At 25.4% G+C, this 14,950-nt stretch overlaps 1 protein-coding gene across 1 annotated transcript; it reads right to left on the bottom strand.

The window, feature by feature from the left end:
• Positions 1 to 13,612: 13,612 nt before the first annotated feature.
• Positions 13,613 to 14,950, bottom strand: EIN_413600 (hypothetical protein; the record flags this gene model as incomplete). Its single annotated transcript, XM_004258415.1, has 1 exon — positions 13,613 to 14,950. A coding segment is annotated over one exon (1,338 nt), but the record flags the coding sequence as incomplete, so codon positions are not given.

Genomic DNA, 14,950 nt, shown 5'->3' with positions numbered 1-14,950 from the left:
ATTATGTCAAAAATCGTCAAAACACAACAAAAACGCCAAATAATATATAAAATTGATTAATAAATTGAACACATTTTTATTGAGAGTTGATAATGTATAAAAAAATAATATAAACATATATTTCTTGTGTATATATGTTTTGAAATATAAATAAAACCGTTTAAAACAAAAATGATTTTATTTTAAAATTTTGTTTATTTATCAATTGTTGTTTTATCGATATCCAAAACCTCTCTTTTTGAATTTGCGCAAATACATAAATTGTCATCGCATAGAGTATACGTTATTAATACGTTATTTGCTATCAATTTTTATTGTTTGAAATATCATGAATTGATTTATAATAAATTATATTTTTAAAAAAAATTAAAAATTGTTCGATTAATTTGTTTTGTGATTTTGATAAAAAAAAATCGACTTTTTCGATAATTTAAATGTCTGTCAAATGTTTTCATTTAAACCAAAGTTAGTCTTGTGGTAAATCAAAAAATGGAAATAGATTATTTTTTTGTAAAAATCAACTGAAAGAATCATCTTTCAAAAAATCCATAAATAGCATTTTTAAAGAAAATCATGTGTTTCAAAATATACCTTTTTGATCTTAGGCAAAAAAATCGAAATTGAAAGAAATTATGTTTAAGATATTTACCATCACCAGAAAAATTAACAATCCTCATGAATCCCTTAAATACCATTCATAACAACAATATTAAAAATATGACATATTTCCCCCCTTTAATTCAAATTATATTACTCCGAGTTGTTGTACAATCTTAATCAAAACTTTTGGACGAAGATAATTGATACAGTTAATATATATACATTTGTATAAATTTTAAGCCGAAATTATATAATGCTTAAACTTATACATATTTTCAATTTGATAGAATCTTTTTCTTTGTTAGCATGAAGTTACACGTTTGAAAGTTTTAATGTTTTATTTAAATTGCTTCATATGTCTAAAAGTGTAGTCGCAAACAATATTTTTTAAACTTTTTTAAATCATCAACAAGTAATAATTAAATTAATTGTGATATAATTTTCATAATTGTTGTGGTGTTAAAGAAATACAATGGTTTGATTTTCAGTGTTGTGAGATGAAAATATATGATGATAAGCAAGTAAAAATAAAATAATTAATAACACCTGTTTATAATTGTTAACTAAATTTGTTGTATAATAATTGATGATAACGTTGTGGTGAAATAACAAAAAATGTATTGTAATATATAATTACATTATTTATGATTTTTTATTGAACAAAAAAAATGTCACAATCATTGAAAATAATAGAAAATCATAAATAAAATCTTCCATCACATAATATTTATATCCAAAAACATATCAACAAACAATATTTTTTCAACCCTATTGTTTATTTTTTATTTATTCATTCGAATGTTTTGTAATGATATTAACTTTGTTATATTAATAATTAAAAATGTGTACAACTAAGAGTGAAGCTTAAAACCTGTAAAATGATACATATGTTTTAATTAACTGGATTTTATTCAATACGTTTCTAAATAAAAATAATCAAAAAAATTATGAAAGTGCGAAAAGATTGTTTTTTGTAATTGATTTAAATCCAATAAAATATAATTGAAAGTGATTTTTTGGTGTCTAATAATTATAAAATTTACTGAATCAACAACTCTAAAAAAATTCATTTTTTTGTCAGCAAGAATTGAATTAATATCCAAATTCAATTGAATGTGGTGATTGAATATTAACATCTTGGAGTGTAAAAATTTTACAACTAATTAATATTTTTACAAAAATGCATTTGCCGGGACTCGAACCCGGATCTCCACCTTGGAAGGGTGGAATTCTGCCCTTAGACCACAAATGCTTCTTTTAAAATTAATTAGTACTTAAAACCATATGAACATAAAAGAGTCTTAGTTTTTAAAATAATCATTCAATAAACGTAAAAAATGTTAAATTGTTTAAATGAATTGAATTTATTAATTCATTCACAAAAACAATAGAAAAGAGAATCCAATTTTTTATTAACCTTCTGCACACAATTATTAAACAAGACACATTTACAATGTTTTGATTTTATATGCATTGTGCAGAACAAAACTTTTTTTCAAAACTCTGTACTGGGACGTCCCAATTTATTGGGCTTATTATTCCTAAATTAATATTTTTTGCTTAACCCTCATTTTTTGTTATAAACATTTACTCGTAAAAACAAAATAACGAACCCGATTTTTTAAAATTTTACTTGACAAAAAAAATTTTGCATTTAAATTTACTTGAAAAATATAAAAAACAAACTAAACTTCCGATCAAAATTTTGATTACCATAACTCAAATTTTGCCAAAAAAATGAAAACATAACTTTATAATTTTATGTCTATGTTTACAGAATCACCAAGTTGTGTATCAAATAAAATTGAAAAGTATGAATAAGAAAATTCGCATTGAAAAAATATCATTAAAAATTAGACAATTGTTTTTATTTATTTTTTAACTGTTTATTTTATTTAACACGTTGGAGTTTATTTTGTGTTTTTTTCCCAGAAATTTTTTTCATTGAAACACAACATACTATTTTGCCGAACTACCAAAACATAATTTTTTGAATAACAATTTCACTGAATAATCTCCAAAAATCAAAACGATAATATCTGATAGAGTCCTTGATGGAAAAGACGCCTTTGATTATAAAAACTAAAGGTTTAAACAAAAACAGTTCGTTTTTAAAAGTTTTTTACATCAATATCAAATTGAGTAATATGTTTAATGTTGAATATTATGATAAAGATACTTAATTTTAGGGACGGTTGTCGAAGTTAATCTTGTTAGAAAAAACAGACGTACTAATATCTACAATTGAAAGCATGTATATTTATAATATAAACACTCTATGAATCAATGTGAATCAAGTTGATGAAAAGTTGGCTTCAGTGGCAACAAAACGTACATTGCAAATGTTCGTCGTCTTAGCAAATTGCTTTAAGTATTGAAACACTTGGAGATGGTGCATAATAACAATAATTCGAATATTTTAGTGATTTTTGTTATCATTAGAATATTAATTTTACTAAAATCTTAAGGATAAAAATCCACAAAAGAGCTCAAACAGGTTTTTCCTCTTTTTTTATTTTTTATACTCGGCAAAAAAATAAAACATCAACTTTTTTATTTTTTTCATATAAAACTGAAAAAAGGAAGCTCCAACATGTTAATAATGTAGTAATTAGCGAACTTGTTTTCCAAATGTTTGTTGTTTATATGTTATTGATGACTTTTTGAATTGTTTAAATAAACAAAAACTTATTATTAATTTAAGTGTTGCATTATTTAATGCAGTGGTGTCCTTCATCACATCGTTTGTTTATTGTTATATTGTCGTTTATCTTGTGTTTGTTTGAAACATGCAATTATATTCACATTTAATCACAAAAAGGATCACTAACCAAATAACAAACCTGGAAAATCGGGGAAGATTTACCCAATATTTGGGTGCTTTCCCGATTTTTTGTTCAATAATTGAAACCGTATTGGTTTTTAAGGGTTTTAAACTGTGTACTGTTGTTGTTTCAACAAAAAGGAAAATAATAAATAAAACAAATAAAAACAGTAAATAATGGGAAATTAAAACAAAGGGTATTTATAAATATTGGAAACGGTACAGAGTTTTGAAATACTATTAATATTTGGTTATATTTTTAATATTTTTCATTTTTTTACTTCTATAAAAGATGCCAAGAGCTACCAAACAAGATTTCACAAATTTGTTAAACCTTTATTTCTTTATTCATCCAGAACGTGATATTGACATTGAATCAATGAAAATTGTTCAAGATGTTATTAAAGCAGTGTTATATACTGAAGACAAATTAAATATTGCTAAACGTGTTCTCGGTACATATGAAAGAAAAGGTAAGACTTATTTCAAAACAAACCAATACAATTTAAAAAAATTGAAAAAGCTATTGCTAGAATTTATAATGAGAACAATGTTCAAAGACAAAACGTTGAAAACAGATATTCAGAACTTACTAAACAACAAGTCAACATTAAATCTAAGATCAATGATGTTAAAGAACAACTTAACAAAGTTTTCAACAAACATATTGAACTTCAAAAATCAGACTTGTTTAGAAATAATGAATATGAATGTATTGTATTTAGAGAACCATTTGATATTGAATCATTTACTGAATGCTTAATCAACAATAGAAAGGAATCTCATTTTGATGAAATATATGTACATTTCGAAGAACCAGAAGTTGATACTAGTAATTTCAAACATGTTAAATCTGATATTCCAGTAGTTGAAAGAGAAATATACAAAGTTAATAATCTTGATCAATTATAAAATATGATTCAACAATCATTACAAAATGCAAATAAACCATGTAAAATCAACATCGGTTTTAACTACATAACTGAAGAAATGAAATTAATCAATGATGAAGAAATATATGAATATAAAATAAAAAAATAAAAAACAACAAACTAAGTATTACCAAAGATAATATAATAAAAAATGATGAAGATATTGTTAACCTTACAACTAACATTGAACAGTCTATTATTTCTAAAGCAGACAAAGCTAAGAATAATTTAGTGAGTTCAAAACAAGTTTACATGGGTATAACTGATATAGTCATTATTAAATATAACTTTGGTAAAACTGGTTCAGCTAACAAAGAATCAGAAATATATTAAAAATATAGTAAAAATATCATGATAGCAAATACCAAAAATGATAATTTATGTATGTTCAAAGCATTATGTTATTACTATGCTCAAACTGATGATAAAATTAAAAATATGACCTATAATTATAAACAGTTATTAGCATTAGCCAAAACTTATTACTATAAAATGTACGGATCCATAGAATCTAAAAATAATACATTCAACATGATCCAATTTGAAACTGAAATTGAATCATTTTGTAAGTTCTTCAATATTTCTGTTTACAAGTACAATTTTGATGTTGAAACATCTCAACTCAATATTATACATAAATGTGAAAATACTAATACAAATAACGTGATGAATCTAATTTCACATATTTTCAAAGATGGAAGTGAACATGTTATGTTTGTAAAAGATATTGATAAATTGACTGGTTACTTATTCTGTAAAGTATGTGGAATTAAGTCATTCATTAACACAAAAGAAGGTCAATATAAATTACATATACATGAATCAAAAAGTAGTGGCAGCGTTGTTTCAAAAATGAAATCTGATAAAGCTGCACCTTATTGTCCAAGAATTTTCAAAGATAAATTATATACTTATTGCCGCGCACATGGTTTAACATATAGTCCAATTAAGTATTACATAATCTATGATTTCGAAACAACTGAAACCACAATTGATAATAAAACTAATAATAAAACTGATAATGAGACTGAAATTATTGATGCAATATTATCAGAATTCAGTTTAGCTGTTAGTAATAACCTATATGACACTATTAATTCAAGATATTTCTGTAAATTTGTTCTTGATGACAAAGTCGGAACAAAGTTCCAAAACGATGTTTTGATTGAGAATGATCACTTTGTTGAGGATGCTATTCAATATATTTGTGATTTAGGTAAAGATATCCAAGAAGCTAAAATTCAGTACTTCTTAGCCAATCTTAATAAACCAGAATATAGTGAAAATGAAGATCTTCTTAAGTTATTGAAATCACGGTCATCAAATGTATCAGTATTGGGTTGGAATAGGGAGAAATTCGATACTAGATTTATTATTAATCATCTTGATCATATTGATGCAAAAAATATTAATATACTTGGTTCCACTAATTCTTGCAAGATGTTGACTATTAAGTACAAATCTGAAGGATCTGATGAAGAACCTGATACATGTATTAATATTCAATTTAAAGATGCGATGAACTATGTTTCTCCTATTAGTTTAGATGAGGCTTCTAAATCATATGGTAAAAATGAAATTAAAGTAAAAGGTGTATTTCCATATCAACACAACTTAAAACAGAAAATATTAAAGAACAATTATTAAGAACTTAACCATTCAAAAGAGAAGACTTTTTTAACTCTTTAAAACAAACTGAATTGTCGGAATCTGATTATAATAAATATTTAGAAGACTATGCGAAATATGATAATTTCTATCAATATACTAAATACTATAATATCCAAGATACTGCGATTATGTTTCCAATTATTGATAATTTAATAGGTTTATATCATCAAGACGACCAAGATATGCTTCATTCTATCTCATTAGCAAGTTTAGCAGCTAGTACAAAATATCTTAAATGCTATGAAATTTTTGATGTTAATGCCAAATATCAACAAACTATTGAAATAGATGTCTACAAATTATCAGAATATGATTACAAAAATATGGTTTATAGATACCAATTACAAGACAAATTAGCTGGTCGAGATATAACTAATAACATTACTAATGATGATTTCAAACACTTTGAAAAAATTATTAATGTTGGCATGTGTAAATATTGTAATTGTAAATTTACCAGAACTAATAAACCAACATTAGATAGAATTGATAACAAACTTGGTCATTCAATTAATAATGTAGAACTTGCTTGTAATTATTGTAATAAATATGTTAGTAATAGAGACCAAGTTGTTGCTAAATTTATGATTCAAATACGTTATTATGCTCAATTTTATAATCTTACTTACAACATTGAGGACACAAAGTTATTATTCTTGTTAGAAAAGGTATAACCGGTGGTTTATCAATTGTTCCTAATTAAAGAAATATTAAAAATCAAATACTATTACAAAAATAAATTATGACATGTTGACAAATAAAATAAATATAAATGATACTAAAAATATTATTATACACTTTGTTGGTGTTGATTTTAATTCACTTTATCCATCATGTTTCTCAAGTATTGAAAACGAGAATAATCCATATATTGACAATAAAATGTATATGCCAGGTTCAGTAAAGATGTCAATGTTTGATTTAACTGAGAAACAACAAAAATATGCAAGATATATTATTAATAAGTAAGAAGAATTATTTATCACAGAAGTCAAAGGTTGAATTCCTAATGAAAAGTTAAATAAGTCTATCAATTTTTTTACCAATCATACGTAATATTAATGTAAATTTAGAAGAATCAGTCATAGGTTAATTAATGTCAGAATATATGAATAAACACAATTTTAAAACTAGAAATTTCAATCATGAGTAAATTTGTGAATGCAAACTTACTCAAACATATGATATAGAATACAATTCATCAAATAATAAATATATGATATTCAGTAGTAATTCTTTATGGGTTCTTATTGACGAATTCTGTTTACAAAAAAATGAAATAAAATCATTCGTACGATTTACCAAACATGATTTATTCTCCAAATTTGTTAATGATAAGATGAATACTAGACAAGAAGCTATTTTGAATAATGATAAAGTTAAAGACTTATTTAATAAAATTCAACTTAATTCATCATATGGTCAAGATGGTATGAGAACTCATAATTTCATAAAACTAAAATATTTGATAAGAAAAATGCGTTTAAATCAAATAAATCTGTATATCATATTGATACATTAAAAATATCTGAATCACGATATTTAACAACAGAAAATAATAGTTCTTATAAAATAATTACACCTGTTCAATGCGCCTTATTTACACTCGATAATGTGAAATATTGGTATCTCAATTTCATCTAAAACTTCATGAATAAGTGTCTTGATCAAACACGTTTTCATTTTGTAGAAGGTGACACAGATAGTATGTATTTTGCAATTTCAGGAGCCGATGAAGATTATTTATATATATGAATGAAAAATGTTACTAACAAGCTTTTGAATATATTATTTTTTATAATGATTTTTATAATAAACATATCTAAATATGGTTACCATATGATTTTTATTGTTCTGGTGATAAATTCAAATCTCAATTTAATAATGATGAAGAACGTATCTAACACGAAAAAACATATTAGGAGCATCAATTGAAAAACAATATAATAATATTGTTGCACTTGGTTCCAAATGTTATACTACCTTTAATAACGGACATATTAATAAACCTTTTTCTCTTAAAATTAAAGGTGTGAATAAAAATAGTAATAAACATATTTCCCCACAATTATATTTAGAAGTATTAGAACAGAAATCAATTGTCGATGGAACCAATTATTTATTACAATATAAGAAAATAACCAACATAGATGATTGTATTAGTAAACAAACCGAATTAGAACACAATATTAATAAATATACTAAATTAGTTGATGAATCTGATGTTGAAGATATTAAACAATTTTATAATAACATATTATCAGACTTAAAAGAACAATTAGAATCTAAATCATATATGAAAAATGTCAAATCATCTGTTTATAAAAATGTCAGACTTACTCTTCATAAAACAGCTTTATCCAGTGTTTACATCAAAAATAAAGTATATGATGATAATTGTCAAACATGTACTTTATTATATATTTCACAGATTCAATAACATATTCAACGGAAGAACAAGAATATGTACTTCAAGAACATGGGGTTCTATTAATAATAATTACATATTTGTAAAATGATAAAGATGAAAATAATAGAAAACTAATGGAACACAATTTAAAATACGTTAAAAGCCTATATAAAATAGAAAGGGATGAATCTGGTGTTGAAAAATTTTTTAAAGAATATCACATGAAATAAAAAGATATTGAAAAGAAAATATATAAACCATCATTCAAAGAAAAATATGAAAAAGATATAAGCCATGTAAAAAGAAATTATGATTCTATTAATGTTACAAGTTACTTAACATATGATAATAAGAAATTCACAATTGATAGAAAAAATGAAGATGGAGACTATAATGATGATGATGAAAGATTAAATGAGAGAATTGATAATGATAAAAAACAAATTGGATCAAGTATTAATATTATTAAAAGTGATATTGCTATGATAGTTTTTGATATTAATACTGATGCTTATGATAAACAATATAATATCATCCTTAGACAATATATTATCAAAAATATCATTTACATAAAGGTCTAGTCAAAACCACATCGAATGGGTTACATTATTATTGTAAATTTGATATGATACCTAGTGAACTTAGAAATAATAATAGAGTTATTAAAATTATTTCCAATCCTTTATATGAAGTAGATTTATGGTTCCAAGACCGGATTAAAAAATGGACCTCGTGTTATGAAATACTGAAGTCAAGCACTTAATCATTGTAAAAAATAGGAACTTATAAACATATAAATCATAGACAAAGAAATAAAACTGTCAAAGAATTTAGATAATTTAGACAATTTATATGATATATATAACATATTAAAATTAGGATAAGTATTATATATTCCTAATATTGATGTTGTATTATGTAATAAGACCAAAACCAGAATACATGATGAAGAAGGAAATGAAATAGTTCAAGACATTGAATATGGTACCAATAAATTAGGAGATATAAATAAAATAGCAGTAATTATATCTGAGATTCATGCTCATGCTAATAAAGGATTGACATTATTCAAGTTATTTACTATATTCAATATGTTTGTCAAAGAAGATAGAGAATATTGTTATAAATATTATTTTGAACATATGAATTCATCGTCAAAAGCAACTGAACAATTTAATTCTGCAAAAGAGTCTTGTACTCATCTTAAACTTTATCAAAATATTAATCTTAACAATATGTTAAAGAAATATATTTAATGTCTATGATCGAATGACTTATTTGAATAATTATTTATTTATTTAATACTTATTTTTTGAATTTAATAATTTGATTTATATTATTATCAAATGTCTTTACAAGTAGCTATACCAGAATTAAAAACTTATATGAAACTGTTATGAGTTTTGAAAGTAAAGAAGATTTTGATTAATATTTTAATAAATATGAAGAAGATATTAAAAAATTCCGACTAATAGAGTGAACATCAAATTCAAAATATTAGGTTATCATAAAAACAGAGTTGGATATGTAAACATTACTAAAATGATAAATGAAATTAATGATAAAAATAATTCTGATAATGATTTCAACATAGAAGATAGACTAGATTTAATAATGAGTCACATTAAAAGTTTAGATAACAAATTTAATTGTATACTTAAATTACTTTATAACCAATGAACAATCTATATTATCGATTATTATTTTTTATATATTTTTGTAATCTCATGTAAAAATTAAAGAAATCTGAGAATGACATATCAATACAACATTGTCTATATATTAGTTGCAAACGTTCTCTACTAAATCCTTTGAATAAGAATACAGTACTGAGCTGTGATTTTAATTTTGGATCAATTGCATTAAATATTTGAATACAAGCAAATACTGTTATATTTAAGTGTCTACATTGACAGAACCAATTCTTGAATTTAGATTTTGAATTCTTTTCAAATATGAAAGATGCATCATCAAATAAAATAAATGTGTGCAATCGTTGTTTATCAAAATTGTCAACATAGAAGTTTTGTAATATTGATCGTCTTTATCGATTTCTCCATCTACCATTTTATCGTATTCATCCTTCAATTTCAACAATTGTTCACATTGTTGTTCTATATGTTCGTAATCAATTTTGACAACAGGAATATTAATATAATTTACCAATGATGTGAAAGTATCATCTGAACTATTATTATTAACATATATGATGAGATGATAATCATTTGGCATTAAACTCAATTTCATTAATTCTTTCATAACAGATGTTGATTTAGAACTACCTTGTGGTCCTATACATAAATTAAAGCTGTTTTATCTGAAATTAACATCATTATTTATCTTAGATATAAATTTTTTCTTACTATTATTTAATTCAGTGTTTACTATATTGTCTACATAAGTATCGATATTAGAATCTATATTATTTGCGTTTTCTTTTGATCGTTCTGATATGTGTGACTTATTAAAGTCTGAGGATTTTCAGATCTGTAAATACTTTTATTCATTTCTATATTATGAAATTCCAATTTTTAGACTTAATAAATGGAAGAAGAACAAGCTCAACAAGTTAGTCAACAAGTTGGAAAAAATAAATATATGGTAGGTTGACCATCGAAGAGATTTGAAATTGAAAAATCACGAGGTGCAATTCAATATAAACGAACTCCTTATATTAAAAATACACCTAAACCAGTTTATGGCGATAAACCAGGTGTACTAATAGATCCGTCAGCAATTGTGAATAATCCTGACAATAAATATATTTCAGATTTACCAGATTTACCAGCTAATCCTATATATGATATCAGATATAATCCTAAAATGTTAGATCAAGCACAACTATTTGCTAAACAAAATATAATGTATGCTTTTACAAATGATATAAATAGTGATGAAATACCAGATGTTGGTGTATATGATGAAGATTGTTGTCTAAGATATTTGAATGGATATTCACTCATTCCGAATAAACGTAATAATTATTATGCGTACTATAATACAAACCAAAAGACCAAAGAATAGAAAAAACAGTCACATCATTTAATAAATACAAATCTAACGTTGTTAAACAAGCAAAGATTCAATTTTATGGTGGAGAAGATAAAATACCACAAATTAAACCAAGTGTTTATAAATGGTTTGAAAACACAATTAAAAATGTATTAAATAAAACTCCAAATGTTGCGAAAATTGCAGCTAAAAATATGATAAACACGAAACAGAATATATCTTTTATATATTCTACATTAATGGCTTTATTATTGGGTGTAAATGTAAACGAATTTAAAAATTCTACATAATTAATCTAAATATTTAAGTATAATGGGTGAAATAAGCCTATAAGAATGAAAGAATGGAATAAAAACGAGGGTTTTGATACTAAATTTGGAGTATTTGAAACTATTTTTGTATTTTAACAAGAAAAACATAAAAATCCATATTCTACTTTTTACTGTTTGGATTGTTTTGCTATGTTTCCCGCTTTTTGGCCCAAAAAATAGATAATATATTATATAATTTATAATATAATTACAAGTTTTGTTTTTTAACCCTGGAAAAAATTAATAAACACTATTATTTTAAAGTTTGACATGTTTGTATTCATATTGACAATAGGACGATGGCCATGGAAGTTGGAAATCGCTAAGGAGTGTGTAACAACTCACCTATCGAATGGATGAGCCCTGAAAATGGAAGGTATTATAATGAGAGAGAGTGATACTGTATCCTTGTGGAGGCTGAGGCACACGAGGAGTAAGGAAATGCATGGTGTCAAGAATACGTGAGTGATAAAGGTAGAGAAGTAATTTCTATTGAAACAGACTTGAGTACAGATCTTGGTGGAAGTAGCAAATACTTAGAAGAGGAAAAAAATATCTAAGGACTGAAGAGGAGAAAGGTTCCTAGACAACATTAATTGGAATAGGGTGAATCGATCCTAAAAGACGGATGTAGATTTAGTAGAAGAAACTGAGCTTAAAAAGCGTTTACGAATGAAAGGGAAAAAGACTAAAAGTTCTTTATCAATTGTCAAAAAGTCACAAAAAAGACTGAGAAAGTGGTAACAGTGGATGAACTTTGGTATGACGGTAGCGACAAGAGATCTCTTTTCTTGTTAACAATGGAGGAACGGGCATTGAAATGAATCAATCAGAGGTATGACTGTTATACCCATGGAAGAAACAGGGCCGTAGTTTTGTTAGTGTACTGTGAAACTCAAAGACGATCAAAATCAATTATATTCGCAAAAGAAAGTACTTAAATTATCGAAAGGAAAGAGCATTGTATTGATTCAATTTTTATGGTCTTTGTTTTAAGTCTGTTTGAGAATTTTTAAGTAAATTTTATATTTCATCTTGTTTATTATAATTTATAGAATTCAAAAATTGTATCTTTTGGTGTTTTTTCACAACTGTTTTGTTTTTACAAAAACCAGGGTTTAAATATATTGACCAATTAATGCTTTTTTTAAAAAATTGACCAATGAAAACAACACCCTCGTTTTTATACCAGTCTTTCATTTTTAAAGGCTTATTTCACCCACTGTACATAAATATATATTTCTTTTTTAATTCGAATTCATTTTATTAAGTTTTATTATTAAATTTAATGCATTTTAATTATCAAATAATATAATTTATTATTACAACACAAATACTTTAAGTGATTCTTTATGTTTCTTGATTTTTTTTTGTTTTTAAATGGTTCTCAATAAAATAAGATTCAACACAAAAAGCCACATCGTTTGTTATTTTTGCATCAATATTTGAGTGGCAATTATATTTTTGGATTTTTATATGGGTTATTGATTCAATTGTTTTTAAAAATAATTTAGAAGATTTGTCGACAAATGTCACCAGAATTTCGACAAATGAAATGTTCGACAAATGTCAAGATACCGTTACATATATCAAATAAAAGGGATACATTTAAATAAAAAATAATAATTTTATTTGTTCATTTTGATATTTTCTTTTTTTTACCATTTAAAACTTAACAAATGAAAAATCTTATCAACTTAAATTATGTTGTGTTTATATAGTTTATATCAGATATCCAACAAATTATAATATAAGTTAAATTATTGAATATTCACTACAGTATCATATTGTTATTTTTATATAATATTATTTTAAAACAAAAGAAATTGATTAAAATTCTTTTTTTAGAATTTTAGAATAAAAACGCCATAACGACTAAAGCCATAATCGCAAAAACAGCATTAGCTTCATTGCATTTTTTTCCTTCCAACTTGTATTCAGCCATACATGCAGTGCATTCATCCACATTTTCACAAGTTGAGCAACCTTCAACGGTACATTTAATGCATTTATTATTTGTTTTATCTGTCATATAGCCTTCTGGACATTTCTCAACACACTTCAAATTGTCAGCCATAAGATTGAATTTGGTCTTGCATTTAGTGCACTTGTCATCTTTGTCACAAACATCGCAATTCTCAGTGGCACACTTATCACACTTTTTAATTGGAGTCTCAACTGGTTTACCAGTGGTACATTTATCAGCACATGAAATTTTGTTGGTAGAAATGTATTTGTTTTTACAATTGGTGCATTGTTCAGCGTTTCCAACTGTTTCACAAGTTTCACACCCATCAATAGTGCATTTTTCGCATTTATTTGATTCTTTGTTTGCTTTACCAATTTTGCAAGTTTTATCACATGTTTCATCAAGATTGATGTAATCAGTTGATGCAGTGCATTTGGTACATTTTGCCGTTGTACTTTCAGCAACTTCCATACATGCAGCACATCCACTTCCACATGCGTTTTTTGAAGAATCACACTTTTCATCTTTTGTTATTTTTCCGGTTTCACAATCATCACATTTGTTACCATTCATGTATTTATAGATCGTAGTAGTATCACATTTAGTACATTTACCATTTGCATCCTTGGGGTCTTCAACACATGTAGCACATTTATAATCAGAAAAACAGGGAGTACACACACCTTTAGAAATGTATCCAACAAAATTGGGAACACATTTAGAACAAGCATTAGCAGCAGTACATTTTGTACAATTGGCTGCACATTTTATGCACAATTTATCTTTTTGATAATATCCATCAACACAGCCAGTACAAGTGTTAGCATTAGTACAAGCTGAACAACCGTTTGTACATTTATTGCAAGAATTATTGTCCAAGTAATACCCATTTGAACATGCCGAACACGTATTAGCAGCGCTACAAGTTGTACAACCATTTGTACATTTTGTGCATGAGTTACTATTTAGATAATATCCAACTGTACATGAAAGACAAGTTGTTTTATCTGTTTTGCACTTCAAACATCCAGTGGCAGAAACACTACAACTTGCTTCTGCTATGCATTTATCCTTTTCCAAATAATATTCATCTGTACATCCAGTACAAGTGTTAGTATCAGTGCAAGCTGAACAACCGTTTGTACATTTTGTGCATTTGTCACCATTGAGATAATATCCAGTTGTACATCCAGAACAAGTTTTAGCATCAGTGCAAGTTGC

Source organism: Entamoeba invadens (genome assembly GCF_000330505.1).
Source record: "Entamoeba invadens IP1 unplaced genomic scaffold scaff_1105074726411, whole genome shotgun sequence".
Lineage (NCBI taxonomy): Eukaryota > Evosea > Mastigamoebida > Endamoebidae > Entamoeba > Entamoeba invadens.
This window is presented reverse-complemented; position numbering and strand designations above follow the sequence as displayed.